General features: G+C 33.9%; 2 protein-coding genes across 2 annotated transcripts; one reads left to right on the top strand and one right to left on the bottom strand.

Annotated features, from left to right (window-relative positions):
- Positions 1–2,786: 2,786 nt before the first annotated feature.
- LOC145637982 (polyadenylate-binding protein 5-like) lies at positions 2,787–7,166 on the top strand. Its single transcript, XM_081688968.1, has 7 exons — positions 2,787–3,282; positions 4,214–4,986; positions 5,091–5,168; positions 5,282–5,371; positions 5,835–6,134; positions 6,231–6,455; positions 6,623–7,166. Exons 1-7 carry the CDS (start codon positions 3,012–3,014, stop codon positions 6,845–6,847), a joined length of 1,962 nt encoding a protein of 653 aa, XP_081545094.1. The 5' UTR covers positions 2,787–3,011; the 3' UTR covers positions 6,848–7,166.
- Positions 7,167–8,007: 841 nt separating this feature from the next.
- On the bottom strand, positions 8,008–9,377 carry LOC145637983 (uncharacterized). The gene is made up of 4 exons (XM_081688969.1): positions 9,307–9,377; positions 8,906–9,215; positions 8,677–8,826; positions 8,008–8,530 (listed from the first exon to the last, which is right to left on the bottom strand). Exons 1-4 carry the CDS (start codon positions 9,361–9,363, stop codon positions 8,160–8,162), a joined length of 888 nt encoding a protein of 295 aa, XP_081545095.1. The 5' UTR covers positions 9,364–9,377; the 3' UTR covers positions 8,008–8,159.
- Between the last annotated feature and the right edge of the window lie 18,198 nt (positions 9,378–27,575).

The following is a 27,575-nucleotide window of genomic DNA, read 5'->3' on the forward strand; positions in this document are numbered from 1 at the left end:
AAAGGTTTATGCGATTGGCGCTAGAAAACCGAAACCCAGTAACAAAACGTGGGTTGCTCCACCTGTAGGAGTAATTAAAATTAACTCCGACACCTCTTTGAGTGATGAAGGATGGGTGGGTTTGGGTGTGGTTGCTCGCAACCATGAGGGGAAGGTTTTGTTTGCTGCGACACGAAGAGTCCGAGCTTGGTGATGCCCTGAGATTGCAGAAGGGAAGGCTCTCTTGCTAGCTGTGAAACTTGCGCATAAGTATGGGCTCGACAATGTGAACCTAGAGTCGGATAACGAAGTCCTTATTAATCACCTCGCAAAGCATGTTGTGTTCCTGTCTGATTTAGATGGAGTTCTTGATAATATTTTAACGTTGTGTAGTAGTTTTATGTCTTGCTCTTGGTCTCATGTTAAAATGGATGGCAATTTTGTTGCTCATCACCTTGCTAAGCTAATGCCTTTTGGTGTAGAACAGGTTTGGGTCAACCATTGTCCGGCAACGGTTTCCCCTTATGTACTCTCGAATACTTTGTCCATTAATTAATGCATTAGCTCGGTTTCCTTAAAAAAAAGTATAAGAATAATGTAAAGGTAAAAATGTTGCAAGTTAAAAAAGAATAAAGTACAATACTCTCCTCGATTTTTTAAGTGAACTATTTTAACTTTTTGCATTATTCATCTAATCTACATGTATTTGACTAATGTAATGTTATGATTTAAAAAATGTTACAGAGTATCGTAAGTACTTGTTTGAATTATCTTAATTAATAGTTTATTAATATATTTAATTGTTATAATTTTATTTATTGAAAATTAAAGATATTATTGTTCTCAAAGTTTTGCATTGGCATACAAGCACAAAAGAAACATTTTACTTAAAAATAGAAGGAGAATTTTTAATTAATATCATGAATATTTCATCATAAATTCACTTTCTCTATAAGACTTAAATCTCTCACATGTCAATCTGACACTTTGATGGTAGGGATTTTCTTTACCCTTCCCTCCCCCCCCCCCCCCAATTTTTTTTAACAGACTCTTCTCCGCTATTTGAGAGTTAGTAGGGGAGAAAGTCAGAAAGATAAGGGAAATCCCTGTCCTCAAAGTGTAGTGGAAATTGAACTCTTAATCTCAAGGTTGGAAAACTTTACACTAGTCATTATGATGGATTAGTGTACCAAATACTTCGCACAAATTCTTCAAAAAGGCGGGTGTACGTAAATTTACAGTAAAATGGGTTAAAGTTATGTTAAAAGTATTTATGGATTAAAGTTATGCTAAAAGTATTTAAAGTTACTGTTTATACTGCAAATATTATTATTTTTCAATTAATAAATTTTATCTTACAAAAAACTTATAATGTATTAGATTAATCATATTAGTCTTTATATTATGTAATCAAGTATCTATAAGAAATTAAACATTAAAATATAATTCAAACCAACGATAAATTAAAAGTTGTCCTTTAAGTGGTTAAATTTGGTGTAGAACAATTATGGATGAACCATTGTCCGTAGGAAGTGTCTCCTTATGTACTCTCGAACGCTTTAATTTGTCCATTAATTAATACATTGTCTTTCTTTCAACAAAAAAAAAAACAAACTAAATTTGCCATAAAAATAGTTAAATTTACGCTCAGAGTGGCTGTTTCACAATAAAATTAATGTACACCCAATGTACACAAGACTTATTCAATACTTCGTTTCAAAATTTTATTTTTTCTCTTGTCTTATACTCAATCTTACTAGATATTAACTGCATAAGTGTGATTAATTTTATAATGTTGGAGGACCCTAACCATACTTTAACCCTCACGATTTTTTTGATCCGATATTTGCGAGTAAAATAGTTTGAGAGTGGTGGGGAAGGGTAAGAGATCCCCACCCTAAAAGTGTCTCTAATGGAGATTAAACCCCCAATTTCAAAGTTGGAAGGTTCAATCAATATCACTAGACCAAACTTAGCTTGGTAATTTCAATACTAGATTAATGCCCATGCAATGCACATTTTTTTTTTTTTTTTTTTTGAATGTTAAAATGTTGGGTTTATATTTTAAAAAGATGTACAATACTCCATAATTATTATGAGTTTAAAGGTATTATGGTAAAAGAGAGATTACAACTTTCTAATCAAACAATAACTCATGTCAAGATAATACGAAGTATTAGGTGTTCAAATCAAACAAGATCTCATATCAAGATAGTATTAGACTTTATTGTAAATTGTAAAAAAAAAAATTGTAAATTGTAATAGAATCCACAAAGATATCAAAAAAACAAATCATATAAGAACAATAACAAAAATCGTGACCTTTTTTACTAACACCAAAACATGTCAACCTTAACAAATTAAAAAATAATTAAGAAAGAAAGGAAAAAAATCAGAATCAAATTAAAAATAAATTTGTTGATTTGTTACCTTAATTAAATTGAAAAGAGAAAGCAGCAATAAAAAAGGAAACAGATCCAAAATTTCCCAACAAAACGGATTGTAACTGCCATTTCTGTTCGTTAGTTGTTGAGTGTACGTCACACTCTCTCTCTCTTTCTCTCTCACACACTTTTTAACATTATTTTCAGTCAAGAGACCAAACAAAACGCAAAGATACGCCACGTCATCATTCTTAAAATCTCAAAAAATAATCAAATGATTATTAAAAAAAAAAAAACAAAAAATTACTTTTTCTTTTTAAAAAAATATATCCCCTAATTCGAAACGCCCACGTTTCGTAAAGCTCAATACTATAAATTAGACTCAAGTTTTCCTGACTAATTCCACCTTCTGTTTTATTTCTTCCTCCTTTTTTTTTCCTTTTTTTTTTTAATAAAAAAAACCAAAAAAATTGATGGAAGAAAAATTCTTTCTTTAATCTTCCATCATTCCTTAATTAACTGATCCAAACCCCAGAAAAATTTTCAGCCATATATCAGAAAACCCTGACTCATAGTTCTAAAATTCTTGTTAAATTTTATTTGATCATTATATTTTTTTTGTATTGTAAGTGATTTTATATAATTTTGATGGAGACGGCAGTAGGAACCCAAAACCAACCCTCATCACCTGTGGTCGTAGCCGGTCAGGGAACAACCCCGGTAGCGAATACCGAGGTTGGGGGAGTGTTTGGGAATCTGTCATTGTATGTAGGTGACTTGGATGCAACTGTGAATGAAAGTCAGTTGTATGAACTGTTTAATCATGTTGCTCCTATTGTGTCTGTAAGGGTTTGTAGGGATCAGAACAAACGATCATCTCTTGGTTATGCTTATGTCAATTTCGCTTCGCCTCAAGATGGTTTGTTTATCTTAATCTCTTGTTTACATTGGCCTTAATTTTACCAATTTTTTTTTTTTTAAATTGTGTGTTTTTTAATTATTTTGTGGTTGATTGAATTTTGATTTTTATCATGAATTTATGATTTGGATTATATAAATTGTGTTAGTAAGGATTATTGATACAATGTGATAAAATTCTCTGTTTTGATTTTGTTGGATTGATTAAAATTTTATCCTTTTAAGGGTAAAGGGAAAGTATAAAAGTTAAATCGAATTCCTTTATTCATTCTGTTAGCTCTAGCTTTAATGTTGTTTCTTTAATTTCACAGTATACTTGTTGAATGTAGATCATGGCATCCGAAAAGTGACAAAAACTAGATTAGATGATAAGGGATCCAAATCAAAAAGACCAAATTTTATAATGTACTATTGTAAACATTTAGTAGAGGAGAAAATTAGATGATTTGTATGATTATCATTCTCATTACTTTTTTTTTTTTTTTTAAAGAGAATTATATTGTTTATAAGAAATGTCTATTTCTAAAGTTTTCCAATTCTCCTTATGCCCATCTAACTTTTCCTGTGGTCCTGTCCTGTCCCTGATTTGTCTTTCTCCAACAATGCGGCCGTATCATTGTTTATCATCACTGCCCGAATCAAGCCTGACATTCTTTTACTTTAACTCACTTCCGCGATTCTTATTATAATAAACTATGTGAAACTATATGCTATGTAGAAAGCCAGAAAGGGCAGTAGGAAAGTGTATTGTAGTCTTGTAGATGCTTCAAATCATTGTTATTAAATTGAGCTACTTTATTATGTTATGTACTTATATCCCTCCCTTTCCCCCCTCCTCAAGACAAAAATATAATGTTGATGAATAAAATAAACAAAATGATGTTGCTATTTTTTCTTTTCTCTGTTGCTTCATTTGGAATTTCTTTTTGCAGCTGCAAGTGCAATGGAGGTTTTGAATTTCACGCCTGTAAATGGCAGGCCTATTCGGATTATGTATTCTCATCGAGATCCTAGCCTGCGAAAGAGTGGATTTGCTAATGTTTTTATCAAGAATTTGGATTCTTCTATTGATAACAAAGCACTGCATGACACATTTGCTGCTTTTGGTGCCATACTTTCCTGCAAGGTAGCTATTGATGGCAGTGGTCAATCTAGAGGATATGGATTTGTACAATTTGACCGAGAGGAAGCTGCACAGAAGGCAATCAATAGTTTGAATGGCATGTTGTTGAATGACAAACAAGTGTATGTTGGATCTTTTGTTCGGCGTCAGGAAAGAAACGGAGATGGATCACAAAAATTTACTAATGTTTATGTGAAGAATTTATCTGAAAATTATACTGATGAGGACCTTATGAAAGCTTTCAGCCCATTTGGTTCCATCACAAGTGCTGTTGTGATGAAGGATTCGAGTGGAAAATCCAGATGTTTCGGTTTTGTCAACTTCCAAAGTCCTGAATCTGCAGCAACTGCTGTTGAAAAGTTGAATGGAACAGTTCAGGATGACAAGACTTGGTATGTAGGGAGAGCTCAAAGGAAATCAGAGAGGGAAGCAGACTTGAAAGCTAAATTCGAACAAGAAAGAATCAGTCGCTATGAAAAGCTGCAGGCTGCTAATTTGTATTTGAAAAATCTTGATGATAGCATAAATGAAGAAAACCTGAAGGAATTGTTTTCTGAATTTGGAACTATAACATCATGCAAGGTATCTCTAAGCTATAGCTATATATTGTTAATATTTCTCCTTTTGTTTATGTTTTATAAAGTATGAGTTTGCTAATTTTCGGTTTTATACTGTTATTGCTGTAGATCATGCTTAATCCTCATGGTGTTAGCAAGGGCTCTGGTTTTATTTCGTTCTCAACCCCAGAGGAAGCAACAAAAGCAGTATTCATCTCATCTTTCATTTCACTCAGTTTGATTTTAGGAGTTTGGATATTTAAACTCAGTTCTCTACCCAAGGCTCCGGATATTTAACATGTTTTTTCTAATCTTTTCAGTTAAATGAAATGAATGGTAAGATGATAGGAAAGAAGCCTATATTTGTTGCTATTGCCCAACGCAAAGAAGAACGGAAAGCAAGGTTGCAGGTAAATCTTTTGCATGAATCCTTGCTTGAAATTTTCAATGAACATCTTTGTTTTTGGTCCAAAATCGTTTTAAATTAACATATTATCTCGTTTTTGAGATTCTGTGACTCTAGCCCATACATCATTTGATCTGTGCTCGAGGATGCTGAAATTTCTTTATTCTTAGGAGAGATGGTTTGAGACAAACTGTTTAGAGCTTATAGAAAGGCAATACTTTTTTGTACACAAGTACTGTATTCCCGTTAGCTAGAATTACTGCTAGTGCAGCAGTTGCTTATACTTTAAATGAGCTTAGTAATTAGCTTGGATTTGCATATACTTCTCTGGCCGTTCTCCCTATTCTCTGTTTAAGTTAAGCATTTTTAGTTGACCCGCTTATTAAGTTATTATGTTTATACTAAAATTAGTTCAATATATATCCCTTTAAATTGGCATCAGAATTAACTCACCTGTCCTTTTTCAGGCTCACTTTGCTCAAGCTCACCTGCACGGAGGAATGGCACCCCTGCCGACTGGGATGCATGGATTCTATCCTGGGTCACCTAGACTTGCTCCTCAACAGCTTTATTTTGGCCAAGGTGCTCCAGGTATGCTTTCCCCTCACCCTGCAGGATATGGCTTCCAGCAGCAAATCTTGTCAGGGATCCGTCCAGGAGTTCCCCCAAACTTTGTGATGCCTTTCCCCGTCCAGAGACATGGGCAACCTGGACGTGTAGGTGGAAGGAGAGGCGGTAATGCTCATCAGTTGCGGCAAGAGCAACAGGTGCTTTTATCCCTTCTTTCTTTCTCACTTTAATCATGTCATTCTTCAGTCTTTTGGAAGGCATTAGTTTACCCCATTATATCTGGGTGAATGTAGACTGCAAATCGCAATGGTGGTCAGAGTTTCAGATATATGGCTAATGGACGAAATGGCCTTGATTCGCCTGTGGCTCCTCAAGGTCTGGGAAGGCCATTGGTGCCAATGACCTTGGATGTTTCTGGAGTGCCCTTGACTGCTGCTGATGTTGCAAGATCTGGCCCACTGTCAGTGCCAACACTTGCTTCTGCCCTGGCTGCTGCATCTCCTGACAGTCAGCGCATGGTATGCTTCTAAATAACTGCTAATGTTCGAGTTTAATGATATTTTCTATTGGCACATCTTTCCTCCTAAAGTCATTATCACTTTCTTCCATTGAACTTTTACATGAGTTTGCTTCAAACTTTTACATTGTATTCTTTGTTTATAAAGTTGCTTTAACATCGTCACAGATGCTAGGGGAACAACTGTATCCATTGGTGGATCGTCTTGAGCATGATAATGCAGGAAAAGTCACTGGCATGCTGTTAGAGATGGACCAGACAGAAGTACTGCACCTTATTGAGTCTCCTGATGCTCTCAAGAAGAAAGTTTCTGAGGCCATGGATGTTCTCCACTCATCTACCTTAGGTTCTGAAGCCGGTGAACAGCTTGGCTCACTTTCACTTACTGATTGAGCCATTCATAATCTTCTCATTGATACTCTTTTGCTGGGAAGGCCCATATTTTTGAGGGCAGGTTCAACTGTCATTCATGGGCTGTACTTTAAGAATATCTTTGAGATGTTAGATTAATTAGGATTTCATTTAGGTTGCTTAAATCATTATAGCGCAGGATTTGCTTCTTTTAAACTGTTATTTTCAGACAACAGTTGACAGAAGGTTATTCTAGTTATTATACTTTGGGATTTTTGGATATTGTTATTTTAGTTTCATGGGCATATCAGTTTAGGTTTCCTCATGGTCATTTTGAATGTTTGATATGAGGATATCATTATTGGGGTTTTGGATTATTTTTATTGATTCATTTTAGTGATGGGATTTTAGGATTTTACTAAATGCTGTTTAAGAGTTGCAATATTTTTTTAATTTTGACGCTTTCGTGTGAAGTTTGCTAATACCCTCTGCTTTATGCATGGTTGTGACTTGAGAGCCTTATAATTTCTCCATGGAGGCATAAGGCCTTTATGATCTGATGATGAGTTTGTATAGGTTGATCAGGCCTATGTGTTTTCTAAGAAGAGGAAGGGGATGGAATTATTTAATCAATTGTCGTTGAATATGCGCTTTCTTCGTTATATGCAATTAGATTATGTTGACAAGGAATGTGCAAAAAACTCGTATTTGTCACAGTCAAAGCATTTTGACAAGACGCTTTCTATGCAAAGCAGCAAAGGTAACATTGATTGGTAAAAGGGCTGCCTAATTCCAAACTCTTAATATATCCTCCGTCTCATTTTCTAGCCATACTTGACACAAAATAAGTCACATGTATCCATTTTTTTTGTCACTTTTCTGAGTTATTTCAGATATTGGATCAAACAATTGTGCTTAGGGTTCTAATTGGGCAGGCTCATATCATGTTTTTAGGTTATGGAAAAATGTTGCTAGTTTACTCGTAAACAATCCACCTATTTCATGATGCATGATTCTTTGCACTCAAGCACAAATTTGTCAATCAAAATCACATGTTGCTTAGAACCAATTTTTTTGCCAAAAATGCTGATTATATCTGCAGTCTCTAAATTTTCGAGCAGAAATTAGATCTACCAGGAAGTTTTACAGTTCAAAAACCTCCCAATAACATTTCTTTCTATAAACTTTTCAAAATACCTATCTACAAATACTTGAATCAGGAAATTATCTATCAGCATATAACTGTAACAGCCAATTAAACATATTTCTGAAATCTGGAAAGTTACCTTCACCATCTGAAACAAGCATACTATATACTGCATCTTCATTAATACACCTAAAACCGACTGAAGAACTACATGAAGTCGGGGTGGATGTCTTCCTCAATCAGCTGATCGAAACCATCATTCTCCAGTTTATACCCACACATCAGTCTCATATCATCAGCAAAGCCTGCTCTCACTTCTTTGTCATCACAGCCATCATCATCTTCTGTCATATACTCACTCCATTTGGAAGAATTCGCTTTCATCATTCCCTTGCTCTTGTTTGGTTGCTGCTGCTGCCTTCCGATGCCTTCAGTGAAATCATCTTTTGCTGTGTATCGAGGCCACTTTGAAGAACCTGTCTTCATCTTTCCCAAGACCTTGTTTTGCTCCGGTTCCTCACTGTACCTTCTGACATTGTTGATCAGACCACTACCATCAGAAATGCATTCATCCTGCACTGCTTCAACGACATTTAAAGAGCGTAATTGAGTTTAAAACAGGCATTACAATAAACAATGAAAATATCCTGATCTCAGAATATGCAAGTCTGACAAACAAACAACTAATCAAATCCAAATTTAATTAAATTCTAAATTCCAATACCTCTCTTAGTAAAATTAGGCTTCAAAGATTGATTTTTGTTTAAACCAATCGAAGTATTTGAACCAAATTTACCCTTCAGTTTTGGCTTCTTGAACATCAAATCCTCAGAAAACTCAGTCACAACTATCGCTTCAGTTGCCATTCCTTCCTCTGCATGATCAACCAAACAATTAATTCAAACATTAAATCTAATCACCCAAATAAAAATCCAAATCCAAATTATTCTCACCACTTAATTTTGATCTCAAGTAAGCAGGTTCAACATTCTCTTCATCTTCAATATACTCTGTCCAATCAGTACGACGCTTCCCCTTATTCTGCCCCGCCTCCTGATCACCATCCAACTGTTCGACGAAATGCCCCAAAGAAGGAACTTCTTCTTGTAGTTCATCCTCCAATGTACGAGACATATTGAATGATTGAACAACATTACGAACATCTTTGGCTTGGTGACTTTGAGCATAGATCTTCGTTACCGATTGCTTTTGATTGCAGACCACACAATTCCATTTATTGCTGCTCTTCTTCTGCTGCTTCACCTAATTTCAATCAATCAAAGCCGTAATCCCATAAGTGGGGTCGGCTGCATTTGATAATCTAAAAAAAATGTAGAATACAGCAAGAGAGTACCTGCATTGTGGAGCATTGGCAGCATTTGACGGCGATGAATAGCGTCGACTTGAACATCGCGGCAGCGGCAAAGCCAAAGATTGGAGGAGTTTTGAAATTGAAATTTATAATTCAGTTGTTTTTTGAAATTTCTCTGATTATTTGAAGATTTTTTGGCGCCTTTTTTAAAATGGTGTTTGGGGAAAAATGGACTTTTATAAGGGGCCTGGCCAGCTTTGCTAATTTAACATCTAGAATCTTGTTATGAAAATATTGTGTTGATATCCATTATCCTCCTCTTTGTATGTTTCCACAATATTCTAGATCTAGGGTTTATTCTTATCTAAGCAAACTCTACTTATAATATTCTATGTATATATATACCTGTTGCTACTACTGCTGAGTAATTGCTGCTAATACAACTAATGCCACGCTGGATTAGTTTGTTACAGGTTGTTAGAGTTTTTTATAAGCTCTATGCTGACATGTAATAAGTTTGTTACTAAGAATCTTCTAACAGTAGTATATAAGCTGCTCCTGTATTCATCTTCATTATTCAATCATAATGAAAGCTCTCCTCTCTTCTTTCTAAAATCTCTCTCTATTTTTCTCTGTTCTGAAAATGGCAGAATTCAATAATACCCCTATCATATGGAATAATATGAACAGATTAATTCTCTCTCAATCTCTCATCTTTCCCCCTTATTTTATAACACGTTATCAGCACCACATTGTAAGAAATTAATTCATGCAATATGAGATATATAAAACATGATAACATATTAAACAAATTATACAATGAGTAGGCTTCGGGTCCATGATAAACTTATGATCATTATCATTATGTCGACATCAAAATATACATATATTTCAGATCCCTTACTTATTAGTCCATTCCATTATGCATATGCATATTATTCATCGGTTTCATTATGTACCGGTATCATAAAATTCCTTTAACTTACATTCCGCATGCTATTTTACTATGATATCTGAATACATTTCTTATTGGTACCATCATAATTTTTCTTACATCATAGGTCATCTATTATAATAATTCAGATATCTATACCACTTTTAGGGTATTTCATACACTATGGTATTTATATACTATTACACTATTAGTGTCAACTGCACTATCTTGCCAAATATCATATCTATTAAACATATCTTTATTTTGGAACCGATCATATACAACCTACACTTCAGGTGTAGTGATTCAAGTACAATTGGCAAGATTTTATCTCAATGTATACACATAATTAATCTGACCAAAATGTATCTTCAATGCTATGCAACATGTGTCATAACTGAATACAAATCAAATCATAAATGTGCAACATATCTTGATAATGTATATACAAAAGTTGGCATATATATAACTTTTCAAACTACCATAATAGGGATCATATTTATTATTTATTTATTTTAATTAATTTTTCCAACTTTTGCTAATTCGTTCTTCTCCCTCTAAGTTGGTAAAATATCTCATTTATAGGGGCATCTTATTATATACCAACTTAGTAGACAAATTTGCATTAATAAAATTCAGAGGATCACAATCAAAATTTATCTCTTCTGGAGAACAATTTCAATGAAGAATTATTTATTCATTAACTTTATATTTCATATGTATTTATTATTAAACTTTCAATAATATTTTCTCTTCTGGAGATCAATGTCAATGGGGAGACATATGCTGTGCAGTTGTACGTTTTTCTTTCTTCTCCTATTTCATATGTGCTGACATATAATAACCCTAATCAAAAGAATTGTTATACAAGCATAAATCACTTGCTCGTAATTCTAGTAGTTGATCTTTTGAATCTTTAAAAACTTAAATAGTGTATTTGGTGAGCTTTTGATCACTTAATAGTTGACAATAATATATAAGTTATTTTGATGAACTTCTAGTCAACCATTACTCCTTTATCAACCATTATTCCTTTATATAAAAAAAAAAAATCAAAGCATATTAAATCTTGAAATTTTCATCAATACAAATTATTATAACTCACAATCCAAATATAACTCAATCTCAATGTTACGTCTTGCCATTCAATATATTTAACATTGAGAAAGCGTCAGCACATTATCAAATGAAACTTCAGGTTACCATACGGGTAATTATTATTAAACCCGGATGGCCTAATTTAATTATCGCATCCAATCACTCCTCTAAATTTGAACTCTGGTCAGTTTTCAACACTAGTGATCACTTTATTACACTTACTATATGCATGGTCATGAATGTCATGTGATTTTAGAACACCAACATGTGTTTCTTTATACAATTGGCAAGACAATCAATTAATATTTTATCCAATAATTACTCATACTCTACTGGAGTTTAAACTATAAACTTGATACATGTTAATCTTGTTGGATATTTCATACTCTTCTGGAGTCTTTTATATAATCATGAAACATATGAACTTTACTAAAAGTGATTTATTCTAGAAATGTAATGATATTTACCACTTCCTCAAATTTGTCATTGTCAATAATGACTCCTTTCCTTTTCAAAGATACTTAATTATCTTTAGAACCTATTGATTTATCACGCTTCAGGCATGCTATAGGTTTGTCTACAATTGATGTTGTACTTTTAGGGCATCAATTTTAAATTAGATCATTTACAACTAGTATATGATAAATGTCATTTGTTTATATCCATCTTCAGGGTGGTATCATTTCAAAATATTTAATTAACATGTGGCCATTTCTTTTGAATAAATCGTTTGATATTTAAGTTATTGTATGTATCAAACTGACCATCAATATATTTTATTATTTATATGCAAGGATTACATACAATCTCCCCCTAATCCTTGCATATGGGGGTATGGAATGAATCAATCCATCAACCTTAAAATCCTTGCAACTTTTAAGCCATAAATCTTTTTGACAATATCATGTATCAAGTAACGTGTTCCTTTTAGTAAAAACATGCTTATATAAAATTATACTTATAGAACACTTATCATGTTCCTCATGCCCAATTACATTCATCTTAAAAAAAAAAACAAAACCTATTATATTTATGGGCATAAGAAAACGTTGATTATGTATAGTTTCTCCCAATGTCATGTTTAATTATTTGAACTCATAACACACTTTTTGCTATATATTTAATTAATTAAGGAACTTCAAGTTCATATGTACGAAAATATATACCAATCCATCTACATTTTTCAGAAAGAGAAGGTAAAAATAAGACATGACATAATCAGTTCGAGCTTTAATCAAAATATACCTTATTCGATCCACTCAGCTATACTAGCCAAATTAAAATTAATAAGTAAACAAAATTAACATTGATTCATAATTCTAAATTCGCTTTCAATGTCAAGTTAATCGAGATTTGACACAATAAAAAAAATGTATGTATGCATACCATATACAATACAACTAATGCATTAATACAATAAGGTATAATGAATTGAGAGTTGTACCATTTAGCACTTTAAAGCAATATATGTTATGTACTTGAAACAAAATTGCCCTTGGCTAATCAATAAAACATAAACAACCTCAATCATAAAACCAAATATGATGTATACGAAGGTAATTGATCAACAAAATATAAAATTGCTTTCACGATTGTAAGAGTATAGCCAATGGTTGCCCATTTTGGGTGGGCATGAAGAGAGAGAAAAATAAAAAAAGCTTAAAAAATGAAAAATTTGTACTTTTTGTGAGAAATGGTTCATGACCAGGTCATGGCCATGACCATTTGTTGAGTGTGGGCATTTAGTGGTATTTCGCCACTTGTCCAACAAAGAGAGGAGGTTTAGTTTTTTTTTTTTCAATTGATGAAGACTCACATGGGAATGGAAGGAAAGGAGAATCAATGCCCACAAATTTGGAGGGCAACCAATGTGAGTGTATGGGCATGGGAGTTGGACATAAATGAGGTGGAAGAGAGAGAAAGTAATAAAAAATATGATGACCACCATTAGTTTGGGCATCCATTGGCTATGCTCTAACAGAGTGCCTACTACATACTATACTCACTAAAGCCAAGTGACCAAGTGGGATCTAAAGCCAAACCATTGTCAGATACAATAAACAATCAACTTAATGCTTTGTTTGAAAGAAATTCACATGATAAATTAATAAAATAAAGTAATAATATGTTATCATTTATCAAACTCAAATTTATTATAAATTATAGGAAATAATTATTTGGCATTACTATTGAATCCGTAATTGTAGACACCCATTTGTGTCTCCCCAAAACCAAACCCAGTGATGAGTACCTTTCACGTCGAATCATAATCGAATGAAACGAAAGTGTGGAAAGGTCTAGTGTTGCGGAAAGTTTTATTTCTTTTCTTTTCTCTTCTCCCTGTTTTTGAAAACTTTATTTTTAAGAAAACAGCCAATGTAGTTTGGTTGTTCCATGATATGGGTCCAATAGTGGTGTAGTTGGATGAGGTTTGCAAAGACCTTTCCAACGATATATTATAAGCCCAATTCCGATGAATATTGAGGAATTTATGGCCAATTTACTAAACTGGGCCCGGTTTGAGCTTTATGTACGGCCCAATGATCTAGGGGAGGGCCTAATATGATTTATCATTCCTAATGCAATTAGAAATGGTTTTAGTCTTCTAGAACATTCTAGAAGGTTCTTTTCATTCCTAATTCAATTAGGATTCTTCAGAGTTTTAATTAGATCAAATAGCATTTTCGACTGAAATTATATTATTTTATCTTCCAGTACGGGAAATTTATCAGATTTTCGAAAACGCGTTGAATTCCAATTTGGCGTCCAACCCCAGGCCTTGGCGCCTGGAATCAGGATTGGCGCCAGACGCCAGCATTGGCGCCTGGCGCTAGCCACTGGTCCTGGCGCCAATGAGCCAGGGCTGGCGCCAAGGTGTTTTTGTGGTCTTCAGACTCTGTTTTGATAAATTATCTTTTTTGGATGATTTTCTCTATAAATATCGTATCAAAAACTCCGTTTTGATTTCACGGATTGTCAATATTCATTCACTATTCATTCATCTACAATTATCGTTCATCAATTTTCAATAACATTCATGCATTCTTTCTTCTTTGCTTTTTAATACAAAATTCCGCATTCGCAAGATCTAGAAACACCTAGCCATATTCGAAGTTGCCTTCACCCCAGACGTGAAAGGTTTTAATTTCTGAGGGTTTGGTCCCAAATCTCTCTTTCAATTATTTAATTTAATTGTTTTGATTATTATTTTCCTTGAAGTTACTAACGTGTGTATTTTGTTATTAGAAAGAGGTACGAGGCATCCAAGTAAGTACTTTAATTGATTTTAATTGATATTATGATGTAGAAATCATGCTTATATTGTTATTTTGATTCCTAGTATCATGTCTAGGGTAATTTTTAATATCAAATATGATTGCTATGATGCCTCTTATTTTCTTCCTAATATTTATGATTGTTAGTATCATGTTAGGGTTAAAGATTTGATTTTTAATGCTTAGTGACATGCTAGGGTTTGTTATTAATCTTGTTAGTATCATGCCTAGGATCTTGCTATGCTTTAACATGATTATGATTATGATTGATATTATTTTTATTAATGATGTTGATTATTTATTTATTATGTTGCTTGATATGTATCATATTTTATATTGTTATTGCTTGATCACCTTTATTGCATGTTAAAGGGAATTGGTATTTGCAACCACGCTTAATAAGATAATTAATAATCTTGTTAGGGTTAATTGTGATTATAATTCAAGTGATCGCCAATAATAGTTTATTTGTGCATTAAATTCTACCAACATAGATTAAACAGGTTTAGGGTTAACCTATTGATTGTATGTTAATCAGAAAGCGCACATGAATACGAGCAGAATAAAGTAGAGGCCTATTATTAGGGCAGATTCAATCTATTTTAGGTTGGATTTGTACCATCATCCCCGAACCCTTATTTGGTTCATGACCTTATGGAGTTGACGATCTCTTGGATCGTTAAGGGGTGTAACCTTCACCTCGTGATGGTTTACAAGTTCCTTAAAAACTTGTTGGCGACTCTTTTGCTCTATCTTCTTCCCTTTTGGACGCCACCGTACTTTAGTGTATGATCACAGTGGGGTTCAAGCTAGTGGGATTTTAAAGGCTTGAAACTATTCCCTACAGTAATAATATTGGACATATCTTTACTAGTGCAGAAGATATAATTTGTAAATTGATCACTTCAAAAACCAGCTCCATATGTTATGAACGGTAGTACATATAACAAATTCCATAATAAAATACGATGTATCAATGGAACAATAAAATGGAAGAAGTAGGTTGAAGCTAGACATGGTATTACGGTATGCAGTTGTAGATAGTAACAAAATGAGAATACATTTAGAGTACATATTCACAAATTACTATAATTAGTGAGATTTTTTTTTTTTTTTTTTTTAGGTTAAAGTAATATAGAAATGGTCATAAACATATTACCGGTAAGCTAGCTTCAACAAAAATTATGAGGCTCTGACTAGCGGACCTATTCACAATTTACTATAATCTTGTTCTCAAGCAATGATCAAACTGAGTATAATCCATATTAATTCATAATTTCAGATAGAACATGACTAATTAATTAAAGGAAAACTTCCCTGATAACAATCCATGGGAAGTTTTCCTTTAAATTTATATCATTGCTAATTTTCTTTTTATTTACATAATACGTTTATCCAATTAGTTGTGTGCCCCTAGTTAATTGTGCTTTATTATTAATTTGATGTTTTGTTCAGCAATGTGGGTATTAAGTTGAGTTAGTAGTTGTTGAGGTTAACTAGTATGTTAGTTTGACTTGCATGAGTTGTAAGTTAATCTGGAACATGCATATGCTAGTCCAATAATTAATTAGTCATGTTCTATCTGAAATTATGAATTAATATGTATTATACTCAGTTTGATCATTGCTTGAGAACAGGATCATAGTAAATTGTGAATAGGTCCGCTAGTCAGAGCCTCATAATATTTGTTGAAGCTAGCTTACCGGTAATATGTTTATGACCATTTCTATATTACTTTAACCTTAAAAAAAAAAAAAATCTCACTAATTATAGTAATAGTGGTTTAGGGGGTTGGGGTCGATCGGGGGTGTGTGTTTCGAGGGGAGGGAGAGTCGGCCAACCATTTTCGGTAGGTTAGGGAGGTGGTCGGCCGGTGTCGATCAGCTGTGGGTGGCTGGGAACGGCAGCGGTTGGCTGGGTTGGTTGAATCTGGGGATCGATTTCTTTTTTTTTTTCTTTTGTTTTTTTTTTAAATTAAGCCAATCATGTGTTGACATGTGGCATTTAAAAAACAAAAAAAAAGTTTACCTTTTCATCAGGTAACCGGTTTTTTGGACTGCTGGAGGAAAACTTGCCTAATACGGAGTAGTTAGGATTATTGTAGAATAAACGTTAGTTGGGATTAATGTAGGTAAATCGCCCATAATTGGGATTATTAAAGTGTATTTTTCCTATTAAACGTTAGTTGGGATTAATGTAGGTAAATCGCCCATAGTTGGGATTATTAAAGTGTATTTTTCCTATTTTTAAGGAAATGTTCATTTTATATACAGTAAATGTTCAGTTTATATTACAAAAAAATTGAATTATTACAAGTGAGACAAACTTCTTTCAAAATTTGTCTGACTCATCGTAATAATTCAAAGTTTGCAATTGTTGAGATTTTTTTTTATTAAATGTTAAAAAAAATTTATTGTTCATATTTTTGTACTAAATGTTCAAAAGTATAGGCATGGTGCATTGCGATTGTTCAGATATTTTATACTAAGTGTTCGGAATTTGCAATGTTAAGATTTTTTTTTTACTAAAATGTTCAAAATTCACAATTATTCAGATTTTTTTACTAAATGTTCAAAAGTATAGGCGTGATGCATTGCGATTGTTCAGATTTTTTAACTAAATGTTCAAAAATTCCGATGTTCGTATGTTTTTACTACTTGTTCAAAATTTGCAATTGTTTAGATTTTTTTACTAAATGTTCAAAAGTATAGGCGTGATGCTAGATACACCATGGTGCATTTTAAAATTTGCAGAATCCTGATAGTCTAACGACTCTAATCCACACCAAAAAAATTAATAAATTAAAAAAAAATAAACTAATGTGTAGCCTTAGCAATACCCCAAAATCCAAAATGGCCAAATGTACTCCTTCCATTTTACTCAATAAACTAATGTGTAGCCTTAGCAATACCCCAAAATCCAAAATGGCCAAATGTACTCCTTCCATTTTACTCAATAAACTAATGTGTAGCCTTAGCAATACCCCAAAATCCAAAATGGCCAAATGTACTCCTTCCATTTTACTCCCTCCGTCTCATAATACTTGACATAGTTTTCATTTTTATACATCCCAACATACTTGGCATGTTATTAAATTTGGAAAGAGACCATTAATAATAAATAAATAAATAAATAAAATCCTATGCTCTCTTTTGGGACCACAAACCCCAAAACCTAATTAAATCCCATATTTTCTCTCTCCTCACTATCCCTACAGTCCCATCATTCCCACTTTTTGTTTTCTTATAATATTAAAATATAAAAAGAGAATCATTTATAATAAAAACGAGTGTTTTAAATGGACTCATTTGTAGTTTTCTTAAACTGCGTGTCCACCCCAACGTCCCAAGTATTATAGGACGGATGAAATAATTGAAAAGGTGATTTGGATTCATATGGGTTTAGGATTCGTCATCAACTCTGCGATCAAAACATCAATGTAGACTGCGAAGGTCTCTAATTGGAAAGATGCAAAGACATCAAAAATCACTACTCGCGTCAAGTTTAAAGTAGTGGAGTGTGAGCTATGCCCGATATGCAAAATAGTTATGATTTGATTGTAAAAGTTATGTTATTTTCTCTAAATATGTGTGAGGGAATAATTTCAAGCTTTAATCCCATTAGCTTGAACCCCACTGTGATCATACACTAAAGTACGGTGGCGTCCAAAAGGGAAGAAGATAGAGCAAAAGAGTCGCCAACAAGTTTTAGGAACTTGTAAACCGTTCATAGGATGAAGGTTACACCCCTTAACGATCCAAGAGATCGTCAACTCCATAAGGTCTAGAACCAAATAGGGGTTCGGGGATGAAAGTACAAATCCAACCTAAAAGAGATTGAACCTGCCCTAATAATAGGCCTCTACTTTATTCTGATCGTATTCATGTGCGCTTTCTGACTAACATGCAATCAATAGGATTAACCCTAAACCTGTTTATCTATGTTGGTTGAATATTAATGCACAAATAAATCTATTATTGGCGATCACTTGAATTATAATCACATTAACCCTAACAAGATTATTAATATCTTATTAAGCGTGATTATTACCAGTACAAATTCCCTTTATGCATGCATAAAAGGCGTGATCAAGCAATAACAATAAAAAATCAAGCAACATAATAATAAAATAATAATAATAATCATAAATAAAATAATCATCATCAAAATAATAATAATAATAGTAATAATAATAATAATAATAATAATAATAATAATAATAATAATAATAATAATAATAATAATAATAATAATAATAATATTCATAATCATCATAAATTATAACAATTATAATCATAATCATGTTCATGTTAATATTAAAGCATAATAATAGCAAGATCCTAGGCATGATACTAACAAGATTAATAACAAACCCTAGCATGTCACTAAGCAATAAAAATCAAATCTTTAACCCTAACATGATACTAACATGAATAAATATTAGGAAGAACATAGGAAGCATCGTAACAATCATATTTAATATTAAAATTACCCTAGACATGATACTAGGTATATCATAACAACAATGTAAACATGATTTCTACATCATAACATCAATTAAAACCATTAAAACACTTACTTTGATGCCTCGTACCTCTTTCTAATAACAAAATACACACGTTAGTAACTTCAAGGAAAATAATAATCAAAACAATTAAATTAAATAATTGAAAGAGAGATTTGGGACCAAACCCTCAGAAATTAAAACCTTTCACGTCTAGGGCGAAGGCAACTTCGAATATGGCTAGGTGTTTCTAAATCTTGTGAATGCGGAATTTTGTATGTAAAAAGCTATTTTAGAAAAAGAGAGAGAGAAAGAGAATAATCAAGAAAACTTGATGAGAATTGGTGAATGATTAAGAGAGAACTAGAGAATTAATGATTGCGAATGAAAACTGATTGTAGGTGAATGATGGATGTAGATGATGAATGAAAACGGAGTTTTTAATACGATATTTATAGAGAAAATCAGCCAAAAAGATAAAATAAACATAACAGAGTCTGACGCACAGAAAACAGAGCTGGCGCCACCCTTGGCTAACTGGCGCCAGGCACCAACACTAGCGCCAGGCGCCAATGGCTAGCGTCAGGCCTGGTTCCAGGCGCCAAGGCCTGGGGTTAGGCGCCAAGCCTGATTTTAACGCGTTTTCGAAAATCAGATAAATTTGCCGTACTGGAGGATAAAACCATATAATTTCCTCAAAAATGCTATTTGATTTTAATTAAAACTCTGAAAAGTCAAAAGTCAATTTATCAATGCTAATTGAATTAGGAATGAAAAAGAACCTTCTAGAAGATTCTAGAAGACTAAAACCATTCATAATTGCATTAGGAATGATAAATCACATTAGGCCCTCCCCTAGATCATTGGGCCGCATATAAGGCTCAAACCGGGCCCAGTTTAGTAAATTGGTCATAACTTCCTCGATATTTATCGGAATTGGGCTTATAATATATCGTTGGAAAGCTCTTTGCAAGCCCCATCCAACTACACTATTATTGGACCCATATCATGGACCAACCAAACTGGATTGGCTGTTTTCTTAAAATAAGTTTTCAAAAACAGAGAAAAGAGAAAAGAATTAAAACTTTCCGCAACACTAGACTTTCCACACTTTCACTTCATTCGATTATGATTTGACGCGAAAGGTACTCATCACTGGGTTTGGTTTTGGGGAGACACAAATGGGTGTCTATAATGTGGTTTACAAATCTTTACTATTATTGTAGATGTCGTATGACTATTTATTAATGATAATATTTTTCTTATTGTAAAAAAATTGTTAAAACTATAATGTACAGTCACTTTCTATGAACCAAATATCTTTCCATATATGTTAAGCTCTATTCTCTTCAGCTTAATTTTTGTTCATTTCACCTCTAATCAGTTCAGTTCAGTTCAGTTCCTAATTTCCTTCTCTTGTAAACAATTCATTTCAGCTCATTTCATTTCAGTTCCCAATTTCCTTCTCTTATAAAAAATTCATTCAGCTCAGTCAGTTCAATTCAGTTCAGCTCCAATCAATTCAGTTCAATTCAGTTCAGTTTAGTTTGGCTCAATTTAGTATATCAGAATAGCCCCTTAGTCATGTATTTTTTTTTATACCTATTGTTCTATATTACTCTACATTTTTGTAAGGTTTGTTCATTCATTAATAGTAACACCTATCATTTTTTTTTTAGCTAACATAAATATTGTAACTAGGGTGTTCATAAATCGGTTTGGACCAAAAAAATGGACCAGACCACCTTGGACCGAACCCGGACCGGACAATCAGTCCGATCTTCGGGTCTTGAAATTCTTTTTCCGGTTCGGTCCAAAACCCTATAAAAACTGGTCTTGGACCGGGCCAATTTTTTTTATAAAAATATGCGTAAAACTTTAAATAATGGTTAAAATATAAGCTTAGAAAACTTTAACTTCATAAGTCTTTTTTTACCAAACATACAAACAAAAAAAAAAGTAAAAATAACGTTAAAATATAGTTTTTTCGTGTTTTCCATAACTTTATTAAAAAATTTTAGTATTCTTTTTTAAGAAAATCTTAAATCAGTCCAAACGGTCCGGTCCGGGTTTTGGATGGATTCTTTCGGTCTGGTCCGGGTTCGGTCCTAACTTAATCGGTCCGGTTTAAAATTCCAATTTCACGGCCTTGAAAGTATTCAGATTGTGTTGATATTTTAAATGTTTCGAATACTTCTCTTGGAGATTCTTGATAAACATCCTCACAGATTCCTTTTCGGTGGGGACCTCAATCACCTTAGCGGAAGTTTCCCTCCATTTATTAAAGAAAGAAGTAAAACCTTCATTCTCTTTTTGTCTTAGCATCTCAAGTTGTCTATGATCGGTTTCAACTTGGATATTGCACTTGTATCTATCAATGAAAGCGTTCACTATCGATTCCCAGGTAGAGATTTTCTCCTTGTCAAGGGAGAAGTACCATTGTTGGCAAACGGTTTCAAGTGATAGTGGGAATAGAGAGGGGAAAACCTTCTTATCGATACCCTTAATGCTCATTATGGTTTCAAAAGCTCTTAGATGAAAGTAAGGATTATCTGTTGCCTTGAATTTAGGGATGTCAGTGGCGTTGAACTTATGCGGAAGAAGTTCCTTGTCCAGCGAGACCCCTTGTGAACTCATGCCCTAAAATTTATAGTCACTAGATAGCTTACTTAGACTCTCTTGCATGAGGTCCATTTGTTGTTGCTTCACGGGATCATCGATCTTGAGTGCGAGAAGCTTCAGTGTCTCAGTCACGGTAGCCAGTTGGTTCTTAAGATCATTGACTTCTTCTTGAGTTGCCATTATCTTTTTAGCCTTCCTCTTTTGACAAATCGGTTTATCAAAAAGCGAGACCTGAATAAAGAGGTTGTCCTTGATTAATCGCCCTTCTCTCCTCGACCAAGTACTGTGGAAAAGGAAATTGGGGATATTTATTGTTAATTATTTGAATCAAAATTTATTCAACATGCAATGGATGGAGGAAGTGAAGAAAAATTGGAATAGAATGTGAAAGAATATTTAGATGGAGGGATATGAAGAATTAGGAATAGAATGTACCCCCCAACTCAAATGACGGAAAAGACCGACTCATGCATGAACCTAGGACATGGTCACGTTGACATATAAAAAGTGTGTGCTATGACTAGTGAGTGTATGTGACATTTTAAGACTTGCGTCATGACCATGTGGCTAGACTGTGACTAGACTCGAACAAAGACTAAGTTAATACTTCACGTATATGCATTAAACTGGACAGGCTGTGGTATTTTAGTCATAAATTTTGATCTGCGACTCTGATTGGGATGAAACCAACGCCAAATTAAATAAAAAACTCGGGGCTACAGATCCATAGGTTGTACGACTCGTAGTTATTCCTAGAACTCCGGCTATGACCAAAACAAGTTGATGCTTGTGCAGTATACGGGAATAAAAATCCGGGTTGACTTAAAGGAACTATGACTCGATTTTATGTTTATTTATTAGCTCAAATTATTTAATTAATTAATTAAACAAATTCCTTTAGTCATTAATTAGTTTATTTATTCTTAACACAAGTCAAACAAACGGTTAGGAAAAAATCACATAGAGTATATGCACAACAAATAATGCACAATTAGTCAAGTAGGCACAATATGATGCAATGAGTTTGCAACCTAACCATCGCTCTAGTTCTCTAAAGTTCGGGATATGGTTTAGTTGATAGAGGGTCCATGGTTAATTGTCCGGATGCACCGCGCGGAAGCCTAACCGTGAAGGGTTGGCGCGAGTGGATGGGACACCGCGAGTTTTAGAAAAAACTCGCTTCCATGGTTTGGTGAATTCAACAATCTCGGATGTACCCTTTGTTGCACGGAGCGTTCAATCGGGTAGATGGAGCATGAATTCCCAGAGGGTTATGTCCATATGTAAAACACATATGGGTTTCAGAAAAGTGAGAAAAAATTCAATCAGGAAGTAGGATCGAGCAAACAATACGGAAAACTGATCGAAATTAGAACGCATATTTCTGGCTTGGTATTGGGGGAAATTGGCGCCAGCAAACAGAGACTGGCGCCAGCTTTTAACTGTAGCGCCTGGCGTCAATACTGGCGCCTGGCGCTACAACTAAAATATTGGCGCCAAGCTCTGGCCCCTGACGCTAATTCCCACATGCCTCAGCAGCTTTCTGTGCTCGATAAAATTTTCCAGTTTCGCGCGGTGTTATTTCAGTCCTAGTTGTGAAAGATATTCCTCAAATTTCCTACGTGTAAAATCCTATGTTTTTAACTCATTACGGATGGTCTTTCCAATGAGATCTTTTTTATGCATATGACAATAATGTTAATCAAAATTACGCACATGAAATACTTAGAACTTTTCGAGTCTCATCCACTCATTCTAAATCATTGCCGAAACAAATTCAGGAATTAAGGGTTTGTTTGGCATCATTGTGGTTTTCTGTTTTTTGGTTTTTTGTTTAATCTTTGGTCCAATCTGGGTCGATCCGATCTGGTCTTGGACCGATGAACATCCCTAATTGTAACCAAGCAAATTACACCCCTAAGAGCAAGATCATTGACAAAAAAATTTTGGTCATCAAATTATTTATTATTATTCTCTATTCTATTTCATCAATGACCAAATTTCCTGACCACACACATTTTAATATCCCAATGATTGCCCAAGAAAGTTTGGTCATGAACTTTCTCTCTCCTACTTTTACCATATCCCACCATACATTCTCTCTCTTCAATCTCATCACAATGGAAATTATTTTACCACGTGGCACTCTTCCATGCTTTGCCCAACAATTCAGTTATGGTCCTGGGGAAGCCTTGGTCTTCACCCAAAACCCCCATTTTTTTTTTATATTTGTTTTCAATATTTTTATGCTAATCTTTTATTCTCTCTCCTCATGACCAAAGTATTGGTCACAAAGTTTATGGTATTGAGTGCTGGATTAACCCTTAACGCATAGCTCCGAGTAATATATAATTGAAGGTACTAACGTTTGCCAAAAGTTGCAAAGAGAGTACTAACATTTCAAAAGTTGCAAAGAGGGTACTGAACCCACTATTCCAGGTTAACAATCCGGTTGCAATTGCTTATAACCGGTTACTTCCTCTTTCCCTTTTTTTTTTTAAAAAAAAAAAAAGCTTAATTGTCCACTCAGCTGTACTTTGGGAAGTGAAAAGCCATCATTACACTGACAATTGCGCGATTTTTGGAAAGGTTAATGCCTTTTTATTCACTCTTTCACCCCATTGGCTTCCTCATCACTTCCATTTTCAGATAAAAACCAGAGCATTTCATTCCCAAAAAAAAAAAAAAAACCTTGTACTTACTCTTCAAGAAAATCGCCATTAATGTGGGAGTGTGCTTGTCAATCTTCCTGCAAGAAAGCAAAGTTGGCTGAGCTTCAATCTACTCTAGGTAAATTCCCTTTTTTTTGTCTTCACCTTCTTAATTTCGCCATTAATGGTGTTGTATGCTTGTTCTGTTTTTTTTTTTGGGCGAATTTTGTTTGAAAGTGATTTTACTTGTTTTAGTTATCATGATCTTGTATTTTGTTTGCGTAATTCTGTTGTTGTGGGTGATTATCAAAATTGAATTGTGTTGTTGTTGGGTAGAATTTTTTTAGAATCATTTCTAGGGTTTTGGCTTACTGAAACAGAGTAGGTTTTTCCATGGAAAATACCTTGTCTAACTCCATTAATTTACCTAGGTATGGACGCTCTTTCCGATGCTCACCCAATTTTCAGCAACCCCGATTTGCTTGTGGTCCATGTCTTCTCCAAGCTGGACTGGGGTAGTCGGGATAATGTGAAGAAGGTTTGCAGGAAATGGCGTCTGTGGTGGAAGACCCGCCACCTAGCCCGACTCCAACCCTTTTTCTGTCCCAGGGCCTCTGTCAACGAGTGGATCCTTAACGACCTCATCTACAATGATGGCCGTGACTTTCATGCCTGGATCAACAATGACATGACAGTCTATTTTGATGGATTCCCTCTGCTCTTCAAGGAGGATGTGTAGGCTGTTGTTGTTATTAGGTTGGGTGGGGGGTATGTGCAGCTAGATGGTTTTTGGGGTTAGGAGCTGCTATATTTAAGCTTGTTCTTATTTTTATTTTTTTTAAGTTTTAAGATGTGAATTGTAGGAGTGCATTGTCATGGTTAAGTAGGTTTATGTTGTTAAAGTGACAAATCATTTATAATCTTTTGGGATTTGTCACTACCATGACAATGCTTAGGTTGAAATGGATGGCTTGGCTTGTACAACCATTTTGTAATGGAACAAATGTATATGTATGAATGAAGCGACTTCTTTTGTTGTGTTGTTATTATTATGCACTTATTTTATCATGAATCAAATGCTATGATATGCTTATTAAGAGAGTGCTTATTGTGGCAGAAAATATGGATGAATTAAAACCATGTTTAGTTGTACATGAATTAAGGAGAAGACATGAATTAAGACCACTTTGTATTTCCTGTAATTTTTGTAATTGCTTCTTCTGATTTTTTTTTCAATAGATGCAAGGTGGAGAAGATGGCTATGGAGATGAGTATCTATGGAAGTCAGTTTTTTTGGAGTTGTACCAACTATAATTTAACTGATAGATAGATTTCTTGAACAATGGCAAACTTTATTCCCCTCATTATTAATGTCAGAATTTTAATTTTCCTTTTTTTTTTGGTTAACCTGTTGTAGAAGGTCAATTATGTCGTGAGTACTCTATCTGCAACTTTTGAAACGTTAGTACCTTATCTGCAACTTTTGGCAAACGTTAGTACCTTCAATTTGTATTTACTCCATAGCTCCTATGGGTTTAGCAAACATATAGGATGAAAAAAGTACCATTACATGTATAATAGGTGATAGGTTATAATATTTTGGGGGGAAATATTCAACGTGTATGACGGTAAAAAGTACCACTACATGCATAATAGTACACAAAAAGTATTATTCAGACAATTTATATTTTAATAGTACATTATACATGCATAATGGTACATTATAATGTACCACTATAGAGTGAACTTTTTCCAAAAGCTTGTCAAATTTACAATTTTTCCCTCCTATATGTTTTGTAAACATATAGGAGCTATGCGCCTAGTTGCACTCTGAATGTTGTGGGTGTCGGACAAAAGTTGATGAGAGGTTTTGGTGATATTCTTTGAATGAGTTTCCGTCACATGTAGAGTTGGGCATGGGCCGTGCCGGCACGAGCCCGCCAGAGGCACGGTGGCCCACTTGTGGGCCGTGCCGTGAACAAATTTTTGAAAAACAGGCATGACCCGTCGACACGGCCCATAGCACGGCACGCAGCCTGTGAGGCACTGCCCAATGCACGGCACGACCCGTGCAAAGTTATTGTACAATTTTTGTATTATCGAACTATAAAATTAAGGCATTCACCAATTATTGTACGATTTTAAATTATCATTATAAATTATTGTATTATCGATTTATCGTATCGACATATAAAAAAATAAGTTATTCATCAATTTTTGAGTTATCGGCTTATCACACTCATAAAGTTTTTTAATTATATGCATTGTTACTATACTTTTTGCTAAATAATACGGAGTACGGAGTAATATAATAATACAAAAAACATAAACATAATTTAATAAAATTATTTAAATATACTCATTTTAAAAGTTGTTAAAAAAACATATATCGATTTTTTAAAATTTAAAAAAAAATGGAAAAATCGAGGCGGGCCGTGCCGTGGGCTAGGATGTGTCAAAAGGTGGCCCGGCATGAGCCACCCTAGGCACGGCCCGCGATGACCCGGCACGGCACGATGCCCACCTTTAGTCACCTGGTAAAAAATGTTATTCGTATGCCAATAAAAAGATGCAATAAAGTGGCATTTCAAATTGTATATTGATTGATGGCTCTACATATAGCTTCTTCCCTTAACTTTTTCCATGTATAACTATTAACTAGTATTTTGGCCCGGACAATGCCACGAGTAATTATATTTTTTCTTATAATTAAAGTTGTTATACATAGTATGATAGTAATATTTTGTATCAAAATATAACTTAACATACATAACTTGGTGGTAAGACACTCATTTCTAGATTTAGAGGTTGCAAGTTCAAATCTTGTGAAGAACTTTTTTTTATTATAATGAAAGGGTACAATGCATTCTTTGATCTTTCATTGATTAGACCCGCCAATTCTTGACCCGACCCGGTAACAAACTTGAGTTATTGAGAGAAACTTAAATCTGACCCACTTTGACCCATTTATCGTATGTTGTAATGACCCAAATAATCTAAACCACTCGAATCAAATGACCCAAAATCTAACACAAATTGACTTAATGATATTTATGCTTGTATTAATGGGTAATGCTCTTTAGAAAATTGTTTAAATTTAAGAAATTATGACAAAAATACTCTAATTACTTTAATTTTACATAGTTTTCAAGAGTGTATTGCTTATATAGTATTACAGTTCTATGTAATATAGGGATGAGCAAAAAACTCGAAAAACCAATTCGTAA

The sequence above is a fragment of the Chenopodium album genome, chromosome 7 (assembly GCF_948465745.1).
Source record: "Chenopodium album chromosome 7, dcCheAlbu1.1, whole genome shotgun sequence".
In the NCBI taxonomy this organism is placed as follows: Eukaryota; Viridiplantae; Streptophyta; class Magnoliopsida; order Caryophyllales; family Amaranthaceae; genus Chenopodium; species Chenopodium album.

Coding starts and splice junctions, on each gene's coding strand:
- LOC145637982 (XM_081688968.1), top strand. CDS start 3,012: ATGGAGACGGCAGTAGGAACCCAAAACCAACCCTCATCACCTGTGGTC. Junction 4,987..5,090: donor GAACTATAACATCATGCAAG/GTATCTCTAAGC, acceptor TTATTGCTGTAG/ATCATGCTTAATCCTCATGG. Junction 6,456..6,622: donor CTCCTGACAGTCAGCGCATG/GTATGCTTCTAA, acceptor ACATCGTCACAG/ATGCTAGGGGAACAACTGTA.
- LOC145637983 (XM_081688969.1), bottom strand. CDS start 9,363: ATGTTCAAGTCGACGCTATTCATCGCCGTCAAATGCTGCCAATGCTCC. Junction 9,216..9,306: donor GCCAATGCTCCACAATGCAG/GTACTCTCTTGC, acceptor GATTGAAATTAG/GTGAAGCAGCAGAAGAAGAG. Junction 8,827..8,905: donor CTTGAGATCAAAATTAAGTG/GTGAGAATAATT, acceptor TTGATCATGCAG/AGGAAGGAATGGCAACTGAA.